The 23,736-nt window shown below is 42.5% G+C and overlaps 1 protein-coding gene across 4 annotated transcripts in view; it reads right to left on the bottom strand.

Moving 5' to 3' along the window:
* Window positions 1-23,736, bottom strand: part of FBXO31 (F-box protein 31) — a 1,097,250-nt gene that overhangs the window by 839,801 nt on the left and 233,713 nt on the right. For all 4 annotated transcript variants that reach the window (XM_044081741.1, XM_044081743.1, XM_044081742.1 and 1 more), the window contains exon 2: window positions 12,242-12,313. In XM_044081741.1, the coding sequence (XP_043937676.1) occupies window positions 12,242-12,313 (72 nt within the window). The remainder of the gene's footprint in view (window positions 1-12,241; window positions 12,314-23,736) is intronic.

Raw genomic sequence — 23,736 nt, 5'->3', positions numbered from 1 at the left:
ACAGAGGTGCCAATTTCATGTCAGACCTGCTAGCTTGTTGTGGAAGCAATGTGGGGTGAATCACCTAAAGACCATCCCCTACCACACCCAGACTAGTGATCTAATTGAGAGGTTAAACTCTACACTAAAGACCATGCTACCAGCATTTGCAGACCAGTTTATGAGGGAGTGGGACAAATATTTGCCCCATATGTTGTTTGCTTACAGGGAGGTGCACCAGGAATCCACAGGTTTTTCACCCTTTCAGCTGCTGTATGGGCATAGGGTGAGGGGACCTCTAGATCTGGTTTGTGATGAGTGGGAAGGTGAGTGTGAATCTGTAAGGAGTCTGTTGTGGCATATGTCCTAAATCTCAGGACAATGGTCGTGGAACTCATGAGCTTGACCCTGGAGAATCTGGCAGAATCCCAACAGCCGAAAAAGGTCTGATATGACAGGAATGCTCAAGCTAGAGAGTACGCCGTAGGGCAGCAGTTAATGGTTGTTATTCCTGTCAGACACAACAAGCTGCAGGGAGTCTGGGAGGGACCTTTCAAAGTGGTAAGGAAGGTCAGTAATGTTAACTACACAGTAGAACTCCTAGGTAGGAGGTAGGGATACAAACAATACCATGTTAACACCATGAAACCTTACCCTAATAGGAAGGCCCTGGTGCCAAATATGTGCAGTACAAGGCAAGAGGATTCTGAGGGGGGTCTATGGCTACAGGGAGCCAGCCAGCAAAGTCCCAAATTTCTATAGTAGAGCCTAGGGTTGCAGGCAAATGACAGGACAGTGCAGCACTGTACTGGGGTCAGCAATGCCAATGCAGTTGGAATCTCACGACAGGGAATGGGGTAATGTATTCCCAGATAGGCTCAACCCTCTCCAGCAAAATTTCTCAAGGGTCACTTGAAAAACTACCTCAAGTCTTGGGGGGGGGGGGGTGTCACGAAAGGAGATACTGCCAGCCCAGCTATCTGGAATTTTGTAACTAATTATATGTCATTTGTGAACATCAACATGACTGATATGCTTGTGTTACAAACATATTAGAATTGTATGTTATGTGTATATCAAACTGCTGGTACATAATTGCGTGTTGAAAAAGGTTGTAAAGTACTGAGCTTTAAAAATCTAACCACAGTGTACCCTACTGGAATAGAACAGAAATGTACATACACTACTGCAACTGTTTAGATGTATATATTTTAACAATGGAAACTGGAACACAGGAGGTTAATTTCAGAAAAATAGCTGAAAATTTAAATTACTTTATGACCATGTAATAAAAGGATGTTATCTTTCAGTTTCAGTGTAGTAACAGACACAATGTCTAGAACTAGAGGTTCTCTGCATTGTCTTCCAAGTGTTTTATTGTTTTATGACTTCCAGGATCTGCCTTAGATTTTACAAAAGCTTTGTTTATGTACTTTCACAGGTAGATGCTAAATGCTACCAGCTACATCAAAGGTTGTTTTTCACCTGGGATAGAGTCAGATGACAAAAAGTGACGTCATCCTGCAAGCTATCCCAGCAGTAATATTTTGGATATTAATTTAAGAATTCTCTAAGAGAGACTGAGTTTTCTGTATTTTCTTTGACCTGACATCAGCTGAAAGACCCATACACCACATCTGCCTTGCTTGCTTTGTAAGCAAGTTAACTAGGATATAGTAATTCTCTAGAGATAGTCAGGAATATAGCAAACCTTAATTTAGATGTTTTTCTTTATCTGAGACTGTCCTGCAATATTGTTTTGAATATTTTCTGTGATTTTGAACTCTGATGTTACTGTGATTATATACAGAGTATTTTCTTGTTCGTTTATTTATTATTAAATATATTTAAACCTTTCATTGTGGCTGATATTTCTGGGACATATTTAAGTTCTGAGATTACTTGCATATTTATTTGGTGACACTGTAGGACACTCCTAATAGCCTTGCTCGTGGTCAAACTACCATTTGTATTGATAGTAATATTACACAATAAGATTGGACACCATTTGTTAAGGGTTGTAAAGTAGTTGATAAAGAGGTGGCTGGTGGCAGTAATTACTATCTTATAGTCTGGGCAGAAGGGGGCATAACTAGTAAACCTGCGCCAGCCCTTCCCTGGCGTGTGTGCGTGTATAAAACAATTCCCCAAGAGTGAGTGAGTGAGTGAGTGAGTGAGTGTGTGTGTGTGTGTGTGTGTGTGTGTGTGTGTGTGTGTGTGTGTGTGTGTGTGTGTGTGTGTGTGTGTGTGTGTGTGAGCTACTTGGGCAGGGACACCAAGTACTGGTTAGACAGAGAGTGTGCTAGAGGTCTTGGCTTGACTTATACCAAGTAATTTTATTTCACACTATTTTTCAAAGTTAGCTGGACTGAGATTAACCTCTTCTCTTCCAGTATCCTCTGTTACAATGTGTTCATTTTAACAGCAGGACCCACTGTTGGTACATTTTTTTTTAGCACAAGCATCTTTACAAATACGTTTTCTACCCAAGCACCTGTACAAATCAGTTTGATATACAAATGACATATGACTCTTTACAAAACTCCAGCTAGCTATGCTGGCATATGTTACACATCCACTACCCTACTTCTCCTACCTCACATCATCACAACACACACACACACACACACACACACACACACACACACACACGGCTCATAAGTTTAGGTAATCAGTCTACAGATTATTAAAAGCCTATCCAATACACCATATTCAAAAGTTCCTTCCAGAGTTTAACACAAGATAAACAGGTAGGGAATTTGAGGTTGTCCATACAGTTAGCTATGTTTACTGTGAAGATGGCAAGGACGATACTTTGCATGACTTGTAGCTGACACACACACACAGACACACACACACACACACACACACACACACATGCATACATGTAGGGATTGTTAGGTTTCTTCATAAGTCTTGACATAATCAGAGATGAAATACAATTAGTTTTCAGCACATTTCAAACATTTGAAACTTGGTGAAGGCCAACATTCACAGGTTCAGTATTTTAGCTTAAACAAGTCTGCTTAGAATTTAGTTAAAAGGACTGAATAACAAAGACGTCCAGTGTAACCACAATTTTGACAGCATTGTGGCAAAATTAATTCCCTTCTTCTATCCCTTGCTTTCCCTTTCATAGGTAAATCTTCTTGGGTGGACTATAAATTAAGAGAATGATAAAAAGAGCACATAGACACTGGGTCTGTTACAAAAGATGATAGATGAGTCTTCATCAGAAATACACAACACAAATGTCTCCTGAGGAAACTCAAACGTCTACTACAACAGCCAGAAAGAACATTTCAGGTCTGAAAACATTCTGAACTACTGATCAAGGATTCACGTGTAAAAGTACAGTATTAAAAGGAGATGCTTACAAAAAAATGTTACTGTGTGCTAAAAGGACATACACTTGCTGGAAATAGCAGTAAACTTCCCACTGATTACCTTAAGAACTTACTGGCAAAGTTAATCAATACTAGACAGACAGTCTAAGTCAATGGTCTCCACAAGGGGCATCAATAGGCCTTCTACAAGATCTCCTGGGCCTACAGCCAAGACTGAATATTACTGTCAAAGAAGGCAGGTCAACAAATGTAAATATTCAACTTTCCATTCTGGGCCAAGGTCTAAAATCATGCCATTTCCTCACCTGTTGTAATACAGCAAAGGATTTAAGGTAGCAGTGTTCCTCTCTGATAACCTGAAGTTTGAAAAGAGGAACCAGACAGGAATGCCCTATTTCCCCTTTGTCACTTGACCCATATTTAGAGCTGTAAAAAGATTTGTAAATTCAATGATATAAGTGAGATAGTAATCAAGAAAAGTTAGCTTTATTTACAGATGATATTAATTTTCTACTAGATAAATCCAGGAAATAACATTTCAGTGTAGTAGGAAATTTTGAGACAGTTTCAAGGCTTTCAAAATATATAACAAAAGTTACAGTGTAAAATGTGCACTCACATAGGACTTGATTCAGCAATATACATACGAGGACACAATAAGAAATTATTTAGATGTACCAATTAAAATGATTCTGTTATGGCAGTTAAAAATATGTGGGAAGAGACAAAACAAATGATGCTGCAAACATTAAGAAACTGAAAGTTCTTGATTATGGCTACAGATAGTAAGACACAAGCAGTGAAATTGTTTTTTTTTTATTTCATTTAGTCTCGTGTGCAGCTACGGCACATTTTTATCAACCAGAAGAAAACCTCTGGATGACAGATTTGAAAGAATTTATTGGAGAGGGGGACAGGGCAAAATATAGGCAGGTTAAGATAATTCCCTATCAGGAACTGGTAACAGAATAGAGACAAAGAAGACAGAAGTGTTAAATGAAAGACCAGCTCTGATAGAGATTTACAAAGTCTAGAACATAAGATAATGCTGAAAAGGGAAATTTACATGGGAGCATAAAAAATGCATGACAACTATATGACTTAATCAGAGGAGACTCAAAAAGATTTGGAAAAGAGAACTGAAATGCAATTTACAAAGGAACAATTGGAAGAAATCTGTAGGGTTCTCAAGTATGCTACAAAGTCCAGAAGGTTTAGGATTTTTGCATGGCAGCATTTGCGCAAGAATTTTACACCCCAAGCAGACAACAGGGGATTTTTCTCAAGCACACAGCAAATGTTAGACATAGAATGGAAAGAGACAGGTAAATGGCAGAATGTTTTTTTTTTTTTTTTGGGGGGGGGGGGGGGGCAAGGTGGCATATTTTAAAAACTCCCTACAGACAACTGTCAAATAAACATTGGGGAAGAAATGGTACTAATAATGGAAATTATTTTGTGCTGATATTTGGGATCTGAATTGCCATGGCATAGTAACTAAAATGGAAATCAAAATCTATACTAAATGCTACAGAAGTTTTGAATATTGTAAGGAAGACAAACAAATAAATGCACATGGGATCTTTAGAAAAGGGAATGAGCACATTTCACAGAATAAGTGGAATATGTGAACAATACATGCAAAATAGTGATCAGGAGAGCGTGAGGTTTAAAGGAAGACGTGAATTCACCAATTTATATACTGCTGGAGTGAATGACAACTGTTAAAAATATACACTGCACACTGATAATGATGGAAACCATTACTGCATTTAATTTTGTTTTCTATTCACGTATGCAAACGCAATGCAATTTAAACTATTAATTTAATAAAGCTATTTAAAAATGTAATTACTGTTGGTAAGACTGCATTGGAAGGCACTGGGCCCAATGTAAGGTAAGATAACTCCTGGGATACCAATGATTAGAACACAGAAAGTACAGTTGTGTACACTTACCATAAATGTAGATGTTCAAGTGTATTCACTGTTGCAGTCATCACACTTGGGTTATCTGCCTGCAGGTAGCCCTCAGTTGGCCCGAATATCAGAGACTTAGTATTTCTTTGTCGGATGCTGTCGCTTCAGGACTGATGTCAGGTCGTCAGGGGTATAAAAACAGTCAGCCGATGCCATTACATCAGTTTTTCTTGCCCCAAATGTCAGAAGTCCCCCAAATAGGGAGCTAGGTTATGGTGGAGAACACACCACCAGTAAAAAGTAAATACCAATACCAATAACAATACCCCAGAAGGGGTTAGTAAAAGCCATAGATAGGAGAGAGAGAGAGAGAGAGAGAGAGAAAACAGGGGGCTGGAGGGAGGGAAACCAGGACTGCAACAGTGAATACACTCGAACACTACATTTATGGTAAGTGTACACAACTGTACTATGTTCTTCGTGTTTTACTGCTGCAGGCATTCATCATACTTGGGTGGATTCCCAAAGCTGAAGAAAGGTGGAGGCAGTCAAGAAGAGTTAGGCCTGGCTAGTATGCCTTGCAGGACTGCTGTAGCAAATCCTGCCCTGGATTTGGGAAAGATAGGCAGGTGGTAATGCTTGGTGAAGGTGTGTACAGAACTCCAGGTAGCAGCCTCCAGGATATCCCTGGTAGGGACTCCCCTGAGAAATGCTGTAGAGGTATATGTTTCCCTATTGGAATGTGTTCTTACCCCCTGAGGGGTTGGTTTCCCATGGTGCTTGTAGCAGAAATGGATGCAGTGTGCTATCCATTTAGAAATGGTTTGTTTTGAAATGGCCTTGCTGTCTGCCCCTGCTGCAAAGCTGACTAGTAACTGGTCAGATTTTCTGAAGGGCTTAGTCCTATCAAGGTAGAATCTGAGCTGTCTGTGCACATCCAATGAGTGCAGGATCCTTTCCCCTTTACTTTGAGGATTAGGGAAGAAGGTTGGCAAATGGCTTGGTTGAGAGCCACACTGGACACCACTTTGGGCATAAAGGAAGGGTTAGTAATGAGGGAAACCCTGTCAGCATGGAAAATAATGAAGGGTTCCACAGCCACGAGTGCGTGTAGCTCAGACACTCTTCTAATTGAAGTGATGGCTAGAAGCAAGGCTGTTTTCCAGCAGAGGAATCTTAACTCTGCTGATGTAGCAGATTCAAAGGGGGGAAGCGTGAGCTTTTTCCAGTACAAAGTTAAGGTCCCAAACAGGGGTGGGTGCTCTCCTTGGTGGCCTTAAGTTGATTGCCCCTCTCAAGAACTGTTTGATAAGAGCGTGCGAGAAGAGAAGTGGCTCAGTGTTGTAATGAACAGAAATGGCTGAGGCATGTATTTTAATAGAGGAAAAGGACAGGCCTTTGTGGAGTAGATCTGCTAGGTAAGCCAGGATAAGAGGCAGAGAGGGCAGTGTTGTATCCTCTCCTTTAGACTGAATCCATGAGCAGAACCTTTTCCACTTATCAGCATAGGATTTTCTTGTACTGGGTCTTCTGGCTTCAAGAATGACGTCCAGCACCATTTGCTTAAGCGTGCTGGGGGAGAATTCAAGGAATAAGCCAGGCTGCAAGATTTAGGGTTTGCAGTTGTGGATGCAGAATCTGTTCCTCCTGCTGAGAGAGGAAGATTGGATTCTGGTATAGGTGCCGGGGTGGCACCGATGTCAGGCTGCGCAGGAGTGGGTACCAGTGCTGGTGTGGCCAGTCCAGGGCAATCAGAATTGTCCTTGGTCTGTCCTGCTTTATCTTGAGTAATACTCTTGAAAGGAGGGACAGAGGGGGAAAGGCATAGATTGATAGATTTACCCACTGAAAAGACAGGGCATCTACTTTCCAGGCCCTGCAGTGAGGATTCCTGATGCAGAATTTGCTGAGCTGGTGGTTGTAGGGGGGAGGCAAACAGATCCACCTCTGGGGGTCCCCCATTTCTGAATCAGAAGTTTGAAGGTGCTGTGCTCCAATTGCCACTTGTGTGGGTCTAGGAGATTTCTGCTCAAGTCGTCTGCCAGTAAGTTTTGTTTGCCTGGCAGGAACTGAGTTTGCTGATGGACTTGAATGTCTAAGGCCGTGTTCCACAGGGCCATGGCTAGCCTGCAGAGTGGGTAGGAATGGGTTCCTCCCTGCTTGTTGATGTACCACATAACTGTGGTGTTGTCTGTTTTTATTAGTAGTTGCCCTGGAAAGATTAGGGATCTGAAAGCTGTCAGGGCATTCTGTACCGCTAGCATCTCTTTTTGGTTGATGTGCAGATGAATTTGACTTGGGCTCCATTGGCCCTGAATATATTTTCTGTCTATGTGTGCTCCCCAGGCATAGTCTGATGTGTCTGTGGTTAGGGTCTGGGCGGCTTGGGGTTGAGTAAATGGCAGTCCCTTGTTGTGGTTGCATGCTTCTGCCCACCAGAGAACTCTGTCCTTAAGACAGGGTATGATAGGAATGACTGTTTCCAGGTCCTGAGAATGTTGGCACCAAAGACTTTTTAAGTACCACTGGAGTTTCCTCATATGTAGTCTTGCATATGGAATCAGCAGTATACATAAGGCCATGAACCCTAGAGCTTGCAGTATTTTGCTTGCAGATAGCTGAGTTCTGGTGGCCATTTGTTTGAAGTAGTCTGTCAGATAGACTTGTTTTTCTGAGGTGAGGAATGCCATCTGGGAAGTTGTGTCCAAGCTTGCTCCCTGGAATACAACCTTTTGACTGGGTACCAGTTTTGATTTATTTTCATTGATGGTGTACTCCAAGAAGGTGAAAAGGTTTTGCACAAATGTTAGGTACTGCAGCAGTAATTCCTGACTGTCTGCCTGAATCAGGCAAGTTGTCCAAGTACGGGTAAATTTGGATATTTCTCTGCCTGCAGTATGCAAAGACTGGTGCCAGGCATTTTGTGAATACTCTGCGTGCAATAGATAAGCCAAAGGGAAGTGTAGAGAACTGATAATGCATAGACCCTGCCCTGAAATGTAGATACTTCCTGCATGATTCCCTATATGCAGATAGGTGTCCTTTAAGTCTAGGGTGACTAACCAGGCATCCTTGGCTAGCATAGGAAGAAGCTGCTGAAGGGTAAGCATTCTGAATTTTGGTACCACTAGGAAGGTGTTGAGAATGGGAAGATCCAGGACTGGGCAGCAAGAGCCCTCTTTCCTGGGTACCAGGAAGAGTCTGGAATAGAATCCTTGACCCCTCTGTTCTACTGGAACTGGCAGAATAGCTCTGACAGTGAGTAAGGAAAGTACTTGGTTTTGAGCTTCTGCCCACTGGTTTGGAGGAAGGTCTGGAAACCCACTTGGGGTTGGCAGTGAATGGAACTAAAAATTGTACCTGGGATACATTGTTGAGGACCCACTGGTCCTGAGTGATGGACATCCAGTTTTTTGCATGAAGGGCAAGCTTTACTCCTGGGGGCACAAGCAATTGGACAGGGCTGGAGAGTGGAGTAAAGAAGTCATTGTGAGCTTCTTCCGTATGGAGGTGGCTTACCACTCCCTGCTTTAGGGGTGGGGGCACTCCATTGCTTAGATCTCTGCATACCCTGAGACTGTAGTCTGGGTGATTTGTTTCCCCTGGGTCTGGTCTGAGAAGGCCTGGAGGGGGCTGGAAAGGACCAGTGTTTGGAAGGCCAATGCCTACTGAATCTAGGGGGTTGCACTTGTAAGAATTCTTTAACAGTCTGCATAGACTTAGCTTTTTCTTTCATCTTTTTAAGAACCTCTTCTGCTTTGGTGCCAAAAAAACAGTCCTTATTCAAAGGAGCATATAGTAACTTTGATTTGGCATGGTCTGGCAAGGTCTGCTCCATCAGCCAAGCATGTCTTCTCAGTACAGAGCCAGTGACAGCTGCCCGGCAAGATGCTTCTAGGGCATCAAAGCCACACTGCAAAGTATGCTTGCTGACTTGGCTTGCAAAGTGCATAAGCTCCTGCAATTCTTTATTTTCTGCACAGTCTGAAAATCTTGCCACTTTCTGTTTAACAAGTTCCATAACATGTTGCTGGTACTTCAGCATGTGAAACCGACAATTAAATGCCCTAATAGCAAGAGTTGCAGAGGTATATACCTTCTTACCCCATCTGTCTAAAGGTCTGGAATCCCTGTCCGAAGGGGTGGGATTCTTGGCTGTAGTAGCCTTGATACCTTTAGGCCCCTGGGAAATTATCTCTGTGTCAGCAGTAGGATTCTTGAAAAGAAATTTGTGAGTGTCAGGTACTTTGTAGTACCTGTCTCGTTTCCTAGGGGCAGGAGGTAAACTGTCAGGAGTAAGACTGGATTCCATAAAAACATCATCCACAACATCCAGGACAGGGGGTATTGCTAAGGGCCTGTGTTGAGTCAACTCTAGAAATTCTCTGAGTCTCTTTCTGGACTGAGGATAGTCTTGGCATTCCCAGTGGAAATGCTCTTGTAAGGTATGCACGGTTTCACCAAAAGAAAAATCCTCAGGAAGGGAGGCAGAGGGAATGGATTACTCTGCATCTGAATCCTCATAAGCAGATAAGGGCATGTCTTCATACTCAGAAATTTCAGAGTCATCGGACTCCTGGTCTGTAGAAGCTGAAGGGGACTGGACTCTGTCTCTTAGCAGGGAAAGGCTGACTTCCCCTAATCACCATAATAAGGTCTTCAGCCATTCTAAGCATTTGTTTTTGTGGCATGGGAGCAGGTGCATGCGCTTTGGTCGTCGGTTTTCTTGGCGTAGTGCATACTCTGGGCCTATAAAACTCCTGCTCGGCGGCTCCGGACCTATCCAAGGTACTGACATCCGCAGGTTCCATAGTCGAAGAAGAGTCTCGCAGCACACCAGACTCCGAATGGATCTCAGTAGAGGCCTGCGATTCCAATGAAGCGGGCATCAGGGGCTGCGAAAGTGCCTCACTGAGTACCAGCAGACTAGCGACTAGCTTAACAGAAGCATCGTCAACAGTTTTGGACCTATGCGGTCTGTCTCTATCTTTATCTTTATGTTTTTTCGGAATATCGGTAGTCAGATGGCTTACCAAAGCCATTTCAGAATACAGAGATCAAGAGCGAAATAATTTAGTGACAAAGGCAGCCCGATGACGAATGGTTCGGGTGTTAAATAAGGCACAAAACTTACAGCGAGGGATGCCGTGGTCTGGACCTAAACAGGTGATGCAGTAAGAATGAAAATCTCTGTGAGGTATTTGCTTTCCACAGGCAAAACAATTGTTAACTTTTTCTGACATTGGCTAGAGCAAGAAAAAAGGATCCCAACGGGGTACTTAGCTTTAGAAGACTTCAGGATTATTCAATTCGTAAATGAAAATTCAGGTAGCGGATGACCGGCACTTGCGAACTGCTTCTGCTTCGGGCTCCTTGGCAAGAAAGACTGGTGTAATGGCGTCGGCTGCCTGTTTTTATACCCCTGACGACCTGACGTCAGTCCTGAAGCAACAGCATCTGATGCAGAAATACTAAGTCTCTGGTATTCGGGCCGACTGAGGGCCACCTGCAGGCAGATAAGTGTGATGACTGCAACAATGAAACATGAAGAACATCTGCAGATGTATAATGTTGAACTCATTTGGGTGTGGGTGGGACATGGCAATTATTCAAGGCATCAGTGCTCACTTACCATACACCTTTAAACCAACTGCCCTTAGCATATTAATGTGTGTCAATGGTAAGACTCAAACTCCATACCATGTTGTTCCATGTCCCTCAAATACTGATAGCTGTGGTGCAACAGCTAATGTCCTTAGGCCCTGTCAGTCATAGCTGCTGAAATGATGATTCATATGGTGGCCTTTACTTACAATCTCTGCAAACCCTACCACCCTAAACAACACAGACAATTTGATTCACATGATACAAAGTAATCATTCATAACAAAATGAAAAAAAAAACAAAACAATGCAATACGGAAAAATTTACCAGCCAGACGTATTCTCATCATTTTCAAAACTGGATACAACTTCTAGATAAAAAAATTACCTGACTGTGATATTTAACTAGCAGCAAAATCTCAAATATTATCTCAATGTGCATCTCTTTCCCAATTCCACTCCAGCATCATAATCTTATTAGTTAAATGTCTGGCTTTTTTTTTTTTAGATTCCAGCAGATTTGTTAACTCAATAACAACTCTTTACAGCATAACTCAAAATATGACTTTCTTAACCACTTCACAACAGTTTGCCTTATTAAAGCTATTTATACAAAAAAACTTCAATTTTCAACTTGGTTACTGAAAAATATGATGATCTCCTTGCCTGAGATACCAGTCACACAGGCTCCATTAGCAGCCAAGGCACTGAAGAGACAACAGGAAGGGGCAGACAAATAACTGTCTCACCTTTTCTAGAGGGAAGGAATGAGGGGGTTTACTCGGACAGTCTAAATGCCAACGTTCTCAGTGAAAGGCTACCAAGCCAGGTTAAACTGGAGCATATGTAAGGGGCAAATGTGCAGAAACAAATACTAACAAGATTGGGTGCTAAGTAGCCTTTGATAGTGGTTGGGGGGGGGCTGGTAAGAGCAGGTCTTTCGGAACACAGAACATCTACAAATTTCTTAATCAAGATGGAAAGCAAAACACCAAGGACAATGAACACTTGTAGCTACTGCAATAAGTGTGAATCAAAAAAGAGAGAATGAAAGAAAAAAAAATGAACAATATCCAGAGAATGGAGATATCCATCTTATTTCACTTTCCATTCCATGGTAACACTCCATTCCTATCCAGGATGTAACATCAAAACTTAAAAAAAAAACAGCTTTTATTGTAAAGAAAAAACTACTGTAACGCTTGACCAGAAAAGTCAATGACAGTGTAGTAATACATTCCATAAATTGTTTTGCTGTTGGTACACAGACAGAAAGCAATAACAAGCTAAAAAGAATCACACTGTTTCATCATTATATAAGCATTCTGTTGTGACACTCTCTAATGACTTTATCAAAAGAAAATAAATACCAAATCATTCTATTAGTACTTACGTTTTACATAAAGATCTTGGCAATTCACACCGCTAAGCTCTAATTTTCTCATATTATCGCACACTCCATACTCTGAAAAAAATAACATTTGGCTCATTAGAAGTTAAATTACTTCATGCTGCAGGAAGTAATATATCATTACCATTAAAATATCAAAAACTAACAAAAATGCACATAAACAAAGGGATTAAATGCTTCAACTACTTTTTCCCTTTCTTCAGCCTTTTGCTTACCAACTATTAATATATTAATTTACTTATTTAGCATTTGTTATTCATTAACTGATGGCTAAACAGATCTAAACCAGACTTTTTTCAGCCACACCCTCCCTGGTGGTGACAACAGACAGCATTATACAGTGAAGAAGTATACCAAATGCAAAAAGAAAAATAAAATCAAATAATTCTGCACAATATGTACAGTTAAGCAGTCAAAATGGGACTTAAGTACACGTTAATTGCAAGAAGCATGGCAACTTCTGAGTTAGCAAAATGAGACAGATTACTAGTAAGTAGATTCAGATGTAAACAGAAAGTACAGTTGTGTACACTTACCATAAATGTAGATGTTCAAGTGTATTCACTGTTGCAGTCATTACATTTGGGTTATCTGCTTGCAGTAGTCCTCAGTCAGCCTGATTAACAAAGTCTTGGGTCCAGCGTCGGTTGCTGCTCCTTCTTCCATGACGTCAGGTCGTCAGGGGTATAAAACATGTAGCCGATGCCATTACATCAGTTTTTCTTGCCTCAGATGTCAGGTGCCCCCCTAATGGAAAGCAATTAAATCTATAATACAAGGATATACCTCCAACAAAAAAGCAAATACACCAAAAAGCTTTCTGAGCATAATAAGTGAGAGTACAGGTATAGCCAAAAGAAGAAAGGTGGCTGGAGGGAGGGTAACCAGGACTGCAACTGTGAATACACTCTAACATCTACATTTATGGTAAGTATACACAACTGTACTATGTTCTTCATGTTTCACTGTTGCAGTCATTACATTTGGGTAGATTCCCAAAGCTAAGGTCGGGAGGAGGAATTTAAATATAATTAGGGCCAGCTATAAAGCCCTGCAAGACTGCAGTGGCTAAGCCAGCTCTGGATTTAGAGAAAATTGGCAAATAATGCTTGGTGAAAGTATGTACAAAACTCCAGGTAGCAGCTTCTACGATGCCCCTTGTAGGGATGCCCCTGAGAAAAGCTGTAGAGGTAGATGCAGCCCTGGTTGAATGGGGTCTGATGCCCTGTGGGATATGTTTCCATGGTGCTTATAGCAGAAATGAATGCAGTGGCCTATCCATTTTGAAATGGTTTGCTTTGAAATAGCTTTCCCCTCTGTCCCTGCAGCAAATGCCACCAGCAGTTGTTCAGATTTCCTTTGAGGTTTAGTTCTGTCCAAGTAGAATCTAAGTTGTCTGTGCACATCTAAGGAATGCAGTATCCGTTCCCCTTTGTTCTGTGGGTTAGGAAAGAAGGTAGGCAAATGAATGAACTGATTAAGAGCCACACTAGAAACCACCTTGGGCATGAAGGAGAGATTGGTTCTGAGGGACACCCTGTCCGCATAAAAGATGATGAAAGGCTCCACTGCCATAAGGGCCTATAATTCAGATACCCTTCTTGCAGAAGTGATCGTCAAAAGGAAAGCTGTTTTCCAGGAAAGGAATTTTAAATCTGCAGTAGCAGCTGGCTCGAAAGGAGGAAGAGTGAGTTTCTCGAAGATAAAGTTAAGGTCCCAGGCTGGAGTTGGAGCTCTCCTGGGTGGCCTTAAATTTTTGGCCCCTCCGAGGAACTGCTTAAGCAGTGGGTGAGAGAAAAGGGGAAGCTCTGTGCTATAATAAGCTGAAATGGCTGGGGCATGAATTTTGATGAAGGAAAAGGACAAGCCCTTATGAAGCATCTCAGTCAAATACTGTAGAATCTGAGGTAAATTGGGCACTGCTGCACTCATCCCTTGAGACTGGTTCCAGGTACAAAATCTTTTCCATTTTGCAGCATAAGATTTTCTAGTGCTATGCCTACTAGCCTCTAAAATTATATCCATCACTGATTTACTGATGGGTGGTAAAGGACAGATTAGGTAATTAGCCAGGCTGCTAGGTTCAGGGTTTGCAAATGAGGGTGCAGAATCTGGTTCTCCTGCTGAGACAACAGGGAAGGAGTCTAAGGCAGGTGCCATGGGGCCAAGCGTGACACACTGCGCAGAAGGGGGTACAAGTGTTGTTGTGGCCAATCTGGTGCAATTAAAATTGTCCTTGGCTTGTCCTGTTTGATCTTTAGTAGTACCTTGGAGAGCAGAGGCAGAGGAGGAAAGGCATAAACTGATAGGTTTTTCCAGATGAAGGATAGAGCATCCACTTTCCAAGCTAGTTTGTGGGGAATCCTTGTGCAAAATGTGTCCACTTGATGGTTCCAGGGGGAGGCAAACAGGTCTATATCTGGGCTCCCCCATTTGCTTGTCAACATGTTGAAAATCCTTGGTTCCAGTTTCCACTCATGTGGGTCGATGAGGTTTCTGCTTAGTCCATCTGCCAGTGTATTTAGTTTTCCTGGCAGGAATTGAGCTTGTAAATTCACTTGATAGCTCAAGGCTGTGTTCCACAATGCCATGGCTAGTCTGCAGAGGGGGTAAGAATGTGTAACCCCCCTGCTTGTTTATGTACCACATGACCGTGGTGTTGTCCGTCTTTACCATTAGTTGTCCTGGAAGAATGTGGTCCTTGAAGGCCGTCAGAGCATTCTGTACAGCTAACATTTCTGTTTGATTTATGTGTAGGTGCATTTGACTTGGGTTCCATTTGCCCTGAATGCACTTCCCTGCCAGGTGAGACCCCCATGCATAGTCTGATGCATCTGTTGTTAAGGTTTGCGCGGCAGGGGGTAGTGTGAATGGTAGTCCCCTGTTTTGGTGGCAGGCCTCTGCCCACTAAAGGAACTATAGGCGTAGGCAAGGTATGATAGGAATAATTGCTTCTAGATCCTGTGAATGTTGACACCATAGGCTTTTGAGATACCATTGCAGTTTCCTCATATGCAGCCTTGCATATGGTATTAGAAGAATGCAGGAGGCCATAAACCCCAAGGCTTGCAGTATTTGCCTTGCAGATAACTGGGTTTTTGTGGCCACTTGTTTGAAGTAGGTTGTCAAATAAATCAGTTTCTCTGGCGTGAGGAAAGCCATCTGGGAAGTTGCATTCAAGCTTGCTCCCAGGAATATAATTTGCTGACAGGGTACCAGGTGTGATTTCTTTACATTTATGGTGTGCCCCAGACAAGTCAGTACCCTTTGAACAAAGGCCAGATGATTCAAAAGTATGTCCTGGCTTTCTGCCTGAATTAGACAACCATCCAGGTATGGGTATATTTGAATATTTCTTAGCCTGCAAAATGCAATGACTAGAGCTAGGCACTTTGTGAATACCCCGGGCGCAGTAGATAAGCTAAAGGGCAGTGCAGAGAACTGACAGTGCATGTAGACTGTATTGAAGCAAAGGTATTTTCTGCAAGACTCCCTGATAGGGATGTGCAGGTATGCTTCTTTTAAGTCTAGTGTTGCCCACCATGCATCTTTGCCTAGCATAGGAAGCAGCTGGTGAAGAGTCAGCATCTTGAATTTTGGAATCACCAGAAAAGCATTTAGAGTGGAAAGGTCAAGGATAGGATGCCATGTATTGCCTTTTCTGGGTACCAGGAAAAGTCTCTAATAGAAACCTTGTCCCTTTTCCTCTTCTGGTACCAACTGAATAGCCCCCATGCTTAAGAGAGAGTACTTGACTTTGGGCCACTGTCCACTGATTTGGGGGTAGATCTGGCCACCCGCTTGGTGTTGGTAAGGTGTGGAAGTGAAATCTGTAGCCTTGGGACACTATATTTAAAACCCATTTGCCCTGGGTAATGAATTCCTAGTTTTTGGCCTGCAGACCAATCTTTCCGCCTAAAGGAGCATTCAGTTGGGAAGTACTTGGAAGTTTTAAAAGCAAGTCATTGAGACAGTTTTCCATGGGGGGGGGGGGGTTTACTACTCCCTGATTTGGGTGCGGAAACCCCCCACTGCTTAGTCTTAAAGGCCTGAGCATGCGGCCTGGGTATCAGTTATTTAGGCATGGTTCGGGATTTAGGCCTAAATGAAGAAGGAGGCGTTGGTTTAATATGCAAGTCCATAGGCCTGAATACACTCTCAGAAGCCGGTGCCTGCACAGCGGCTTCGGACCAATCCAAGGTAGAGACATCCACAGGTTCCATAGCTGAAGTATCTCACGGCATACCAGACTCCGAATGGGTCTCAGTAGAGGCCTGCGAATCAGAAGTAGCGGGTATCAGGGGTATCGGGGTACTTAGCTTTAGTTGAAGACTTCGGGTCTAAAACTCGAAAACAAAAATTTCAGGAGTCGGCCGACCGGCACTTGCAAAATGCTTCTGCTTCAGGCCCCGCACAGCAAGAAAGACTGATGTAATGGTGTTGGCTGCATGTTTTATACCCCTGACGATCTGACATCATGGAAGAAGGGACAGCAACCGACGCAGGACCCAAGACTTTGTTAATCAGGCAGAATGAGGGCTACTGCAAGCAAATAACCCAAATGTAATGACTGCAACAGTGAAATACGAAGAACATCGGGAAGAACTTCTACTTAAGTAATGCAAGGAATCAGCTAATAATAATAAAATTAAAGTTATGTACTCACAATAACTAGGCATCTGTGTTGTCCATTTTCATTCTTCTTCAATATATGGGTTACAGACTGGATCCTTGGATCCCAATTGGCCGCATTCTACCGACTTCAGATTCAACTATCAAGCTCTTCCTTCTACCCATAACCACTAGTCCATGCCCAATACCTCATATCAAGTTTGCTGTCACACAGATTTCAGTGTATAATAGAAGAGGAGAATAGAAAAATTAGAGTAGGGCTCAAACCCAAAACTAACAGGCTCCAAAAAATCCATCAGGTCACTCCAGAAGATGACAGGAGAGGGGAGGGAGGGAGAATGAAAATGTGCAACACAGATGCCTAGTTATGGTGGGTACATAACTTTAATATCTGATGTTGTGCTTTTCATTCTTCAAAAAAGTTGGCAGGTAATCCAAAAGAAGCCAAGGATATCCCAAAGTAAATAATGTCCTGAACGTAGGTTTATTTTTAAAAAAGCATACATTTTCGCTACTGTGAAACAGTAACTTCTTCAGAGGAACTGACAAACAGTAAGCGCCAAATATTTAAACCTTCCATGGCGCAAGTACGTACCCACTACGTCACATAGATTCACAAACAGACCTCCCATACAGTGACGTGTGACATGTACAAAAGAAATAAAAGTCATTCAAAAGTAAACTCTCAATAATTGTAATGTGCAACGTTTAGAAGACAGTTAAAAACCATTTAAAACTAGCAATCTTTATGCATAATCAATAATCTATATAATTTAGTATGCAAGGGTTTATAACTCCAGTAAAACATAAGTTGCATACGATGCAAAAAACCAGTGCAAAAAAGCGTAAAAAATCCATAAAAGACAGCCAGTAATGCGCTATTTAAACAAAATTAAAATTATATAGCTACTATTATTATTTTCAACAATAGCGCGTCTTTAGAAGTTACAACAAGTGTAATCTAAACACTATACTTATACCAACAATTGTTAAATGTATAAAAACCATTGTCCTCTCTATACGAGAGTGCATTCTCATTAAATATGTTATACATTGTATAAGTATGAGGTATACATGTGTAAGACCTAATTGATACGCAAGTATATCAAAAGTAAATTACATACAAAATATATTAAAATGTATGTATTTACTGTATTTGTTATACACGTTAAAATTGTAATTTAAAATCATGTGTATTGTTTTATTTTACCTCAAGGTACTTCTTAATTTCAGTATACAGGTTATATTGCAATTTTCGTTTAAACCTGGTACACTGAACGCGTCTAATATCAGTTGCCATTCTAACTCCCATGCTTCCAGTAATAAAGAGAATGGGCCTCCTCTAATGGTAAAAGGGACATGGTCAATAGCTAAAAAATGGAAGCCGTGGCCCGGATTACTACTAATATGTTTTGCTAAAGCATTGTCACTTTTATTTTTCCTTATGGCATAAATATGTTCGTACAGCCTTTCACGTAGTTTTCGATCCGTTTTCCCTACGTAGAAGGCTGGACAACAGTCACATGTAGCTGTCACAATATGGTCCTGCAGAAACAGCTGCAGCAGGGACAGAATGGTGAAGGCCCACACAGCCCACCACCATTGCCAAGAGCACCACAGGCACAGAGGCACTCAGACTATGAACACCCTGAGCCAGCCCCAGTAGGCAGACGGAGGTGTGCCCAGTATGCCCATGCCTTGGCAAAGGGGGAACGTATAGCACACACATTGACAGTGTAGGCACCTAGGGACTGACTTTTCTCCAGCTGCACACACAGTAAAAATGGAAGGCACACACACAAGACTACCTGTAAATTGTCATGTATAGGCAGTCTACTGTGTGCATCCAACATAGGCAGCCCTCAACTATTGCACACACAACAGCCATTAGCACAAGGTAAGTCAACACCTAAACAGTAAATTAAGCTATCAGCATATGCAGATACTGTATGTATAGATTCATAGGTAGGTACTTGGCCAACTGCCAGAGGCCATTCATAAGGCCAGCCAAAATGTGTCAGCTTTTGCCACCCCATTGATTCATTAACCATCCCTCTGTGCAGCAGAGTCAATAGCGGGATCCCTGGGGTGCATATACTGTTCCCCATCCACCCTTCAAGGTTTCTCTTGCAGAGTATTAGTGTGGGGCTCTGTATAATGTAGTTAGGGATGTTGTTCAAATGTATGGGGAGTGTCTGTGACAGGAATCTATCCCTCCAGCATTTTCCGGATATTGTTGTGGCAAAGTCAGCTCACTACAGTGTGTGGCTCACTGTGACATGGATTCCCATAGGTGGAGCATATCCATCAAGCCTGAGTTTGACATGGCTGTGTTGGCCAGCGGAGATCATCTCTGGGTAAACAAGATGCCACTGAGTAAAGCAGGAGTTTATTCAGTCCGGCTGCATAGGCCATATGTTGGAGGCCAGTATTCCCCTTGGTGAGGTACATTAGTGGACCCCACAGCTGTTGGACGTGTCCTCTGAGGAACATCCCACATGGGTTATTATACCCTATGATCGGACTGATGAGTGATGAGTAAAGGGGCACTATAACCCCAGTATGTCTAGATGGGAATCCTTTAGTAATCAAATGGCCTACATAGAAGGTTGTCCTAACTACTGTGGAGATATGACTATCAAAAGGGGATCACTATCTACCTTAGTCCCCAGATACCCCATTACCTCATCTGTATTAAAGTGGCTGCCGCTCATGTGTTAATATGTGGGTACCAATTCCACAATGGAATGACCATGCAGTTAGTGGCACTTGGCTGGAGGCCATGTCGTTGGCACCCTGTGACGTTCTCTGTGAGGCCCCTTGAGGGATGTCCATGTCAGCTGGACTATCAATCATGGCTCCCAGTTTGCAGTCATTGCCAAACATGGTCTGCCATAGTCCACCTGTATTTGCCTGTACATCTGAGATGTATATGCCAAACAGTAGGGCTCCCAGGACTGAGTCCTGTGGGACACCAGTCGTGACTGTTCAAGAGATGGACCTGGAGACTGCTAGTTGTACCATGTGGGTTCTGTGTGTAAGCCCGTTGGCAACCCAACCTGTGATGTATGGGTGAATGTACAAGCTGGTGTGCTTATCAATAATACCCGAGTGGGGAATGGTGTCAAAAGCCTTGGTGAGGTCCAGGTAATATATGTGAATCACCTCCCCTGTCATCTAACGTCTTGGTGACTGTATGTAAGACGTCAAACAAGTTCAGTAGGCATGAACTAAAATCAACCAAGCTGATCTGGGTTGGGTCACGTGTTCGAAGGTTACCAATGTCATTGTTAATGAGTGCCATGAGGATGCGAACCATACCATTGCAGACCAGGCTAGTCCGGCTTATGGGGTGGTAGTTACCATGGTTAGTTGTGATTTCACCTTGATGGAGTGGAACAACTGTTGCCACGCGCCACTGTATGGGCATGTAGTCTGTGAAGAGGCTGAGGTAGGAATGTTTAATTAGGTGGAGGGCAGGTTGTTTTGTACAGTTTGCAAGATGCAGTCTGGGTCAACATCTGCCTCCATTGATGCTGTGTTCTGCTGTTAGAGAGGGCCATTTCCACCTGTGTGTCTCTGATGGTTTGAATACTGCACCTTTCGGGTAGTGTTGTGGGCTCTTTAGGGTGTGAAGTATGCACTGAATGTATCTGCCATGATGTTGGCGATATCAGTAAGGTCAGCATATTTTGTGCTGTATTTCACCGGCCCAGTGCAAATCTGTGTGTCACCAACGTAGATCCTTGACATAGCCAAAGAAGGCTTTGTGGTTATCTTTCAAATCCTTGCATATTCTCCTGCTGTTAGCCTTGGATGATGTCATGAGGGTCCTACATATCATACTAATAGTGGTCATGGATGTCTGCCCTTCGTGGGATTTGCTGTATGTCTGGAACACTGTCCTACTTCTGTAGTATAGCCTGTTTATTGCGGAGGTCCACCAGACCGCTGCCCTTGTCTAGGAGGAGTGAGTCTTGGTTTACCAGTGATGGCACGATCCATACATCCATGTAGGTGCTTATAGACTGCATTTGGAAATTTGTCTGTATCTTGAGCAGTGTTTCCCCTTAGCATGGGGGCTGTGAAACCCCCCCACCCCTGTCACTAGTAGTGTAAATTTAGCTGTAGGAAAGGTATACACTGTGGTATCCATGGGTGGGGGAGATGCTAGAGTGTGGAAACAGTGAATAGTTCAGGGTCAGACCTAACCAGTGACCAGTTAACCTCCGCTGTGGTGCACCTCTTGCCCACGTTGGTGATGACCACATCTAGTAGTTTCCACCCCACATTAGGGAGGTTACCACCTGATACAGGGCATATGAGGTGATACATTCCAGAAAGCGCTGGTCCTGGAAGTGAGTACATTTCCAAGTTAATGGTATGGTAGTTGACATCAACCAATGCCAGGGTGTGCGTTAGGACTGTCGTGTTCTCCACTGTCTCCAGGTAGGTGGAGTGGAGGTCCTGAGTCATGGAGGGTGATCCGTAGCAGGCCACATTCCATACTGCAGTTGTGGCTGATGTTAGCTGCACATGGATGATCACATAGGTATCATGCTGCCTCACTAACCTGGAGGTGTAGGTATCACTGATGACTATGGATACAGCCCCTCCATGTCTGTCAGTCTATGTTCTGTGGCTGAAATGTGTGGTATGGGTTGTAGTCTGGTAGTGCTGGTGTGCTCTCAGGAGCCTTAAGACAGATTTCAGTTAATGCACAGATGTTGAAGTTGTCCATCCTGAGGAGTGCTGTGAGTGCATGCATGTTGTGATCACAACCCCTGGTGTTGAGTAGCATAATCCTCATTGAATCTGCTGTTGTGCTGTTTACAGAGCTGGTATTCACGTTCGAGACTCTCCTAAATAAGGCACCATGGGGGCGCCAATAGCCTTGGCCAGTATTCCAAAGCGTAAGGATGACACATAGGCCAGTATGGTACCATTGCATGCATGTTCCCCATCTGTGCTTGTTTTTCATCTCCCCTGTAGGTAACCTACTGGCAAGCAATAGAAAGCCTTAAACTTATACAAGTGTTCTAGCTTCCAAGATAGGCATTTGGAGTGACCAAGTATCAGTGTTCTGTATGTTCTTGCTGCACTCAACTGTTTCCTGACTACATGGTGAGTTCACACTGTATATTTTGATCTGAAGGTCGGTTTATTCACATAATAAGGCTGTGATGGCCTGCACATTAGAGGTTCACAGACAGTCTACTACCTATCTGCCCAAGGGCAATTAGAAGCATAGCAACAGTGTGCTGGCCTTCCTCGCACCATTGATGGAAGTAACTGAACCTCTGTCAAGCATAGCCAATGAAGCAATTCCAGGCAAAGTTGCTGGAAGCTGTTGGAAGACTGGGGTTGTGGAGGGTGATAGGGGCACTTAGTAATCTAAAGAGGGCATGTTAATGTGGCAATTCAACACCATTCAATTCCACCAACAGGTCTTATAGCTATCAAACTGAAAAGGGTCCCTCACCCCCTGGCTGTATGGTTCTGGGACACAGGATCCCAGGGGTGTATAGTCTGTTACCTATTCACACAACAAGGTTTCCCTTGAAGTGTGTCAGTGAGGGACTATGCCTAATGTAGTTAGGAATGTCATGCATTGTCTCACAGTACATTTGTTATATGTTGTTATTTCAAGAGTATGTGCAGCTCAGTGAGTTTGGGGGCTCCCTCCCTTTGCTTAGCCTAGCTTACACATAGAAATCATCTAAATAGGAAATAGGCATAGGCAACGTTAATGTCAACAGTGTAATGGTTACAGCATCTGCATAGTATCTATGCATGCGAGGTTACAATCCCGATAAAGGCAGGGATGTTTATCATGTGCAAAAGTATACTTTAACCACAGCTTGCATATATAGGTAGTAATCATCTGTATAATAAACATTCAAATCACCCATACAAACCCATGTGTGCAGGAGAGTACAGTCAACAGCGAATGTAATGCTATGTCAGCACACAGTGAGATGTTACGTCACTGATATGTATATATCCAGAGTAGTTAGCGGATGTGGCCATGTTTGCACACACAAGTTATACGTTACAAAGTTTGTTTAACTGTGTTTTACTGCTGCTATAATGTCACACAAACACTGCTTACAACTGCTTAAATGAGGCTTATTCTGCAGTAAAAAACATTCGTAAAGCATTGCAGGTGTCGAACCCTGGACCATGCACACTATAGTCATGGGAAGTACCACTAAGCCATCCGATGTGTACACATGTTTCATGGTCTTGAGACTACACCTTATACCATATGCATTTCACTGTAATGATCACAAATGGGACAGTGACTTTGTGTACATATGTACAATACATTGTAATGTACTGTAGTTTGTGAACCAATACATTCCAGTCTACAGATGTATTACTGTTACAAACTAATAGTATACACATATATATACATATATATATATATATATATATATATATGTATGTGTATATATATATATATATATATATATATATATATATATGTATGTATATATATATATATATATATATATATGTCAGTGATGTTTGCACACACACACACACATATATATATATATATATATATATATATATATATATATATATTATACAGTTACATCAATAGCCATATATATAAACATCTATGAACACACTTTGTGACACAGAAGCACTCCAAAGGAATTGGAGTGTAGACAAAACACATGCAGCTCTGGTACTATAACAATTAATATTAACCTAATTCACCATAGAAGGGGTGGTTGTTGTGTATGTGAAGATTGGGGTGGGGGAGGAATGATGGGTAATGCAATCATGCATCAAGGAGGGCCTGGGTCGGATGTCCAATAAGTGAATTGGAGGGG

This window comes from Protopterus annectens, chromosome 8.part1 (assembly GCF_019279795.1).
Source record: "Protopterus annectens isolate FY-2018-M chromosome 8.part1, PAN1.0, whole genome shotgun sequence".
In the NCBI taxonomy this organism is placed as follows: Eukaryota; Metazoa; Chordata; order Ceratodontiformes; family Protopteridae; genus Protopterus; species Protopterus annectens.
Note: the sequence above shows the minus strand (reverse complement) of the source record. Positions and strands in the feature narration are given on the sequence as shown.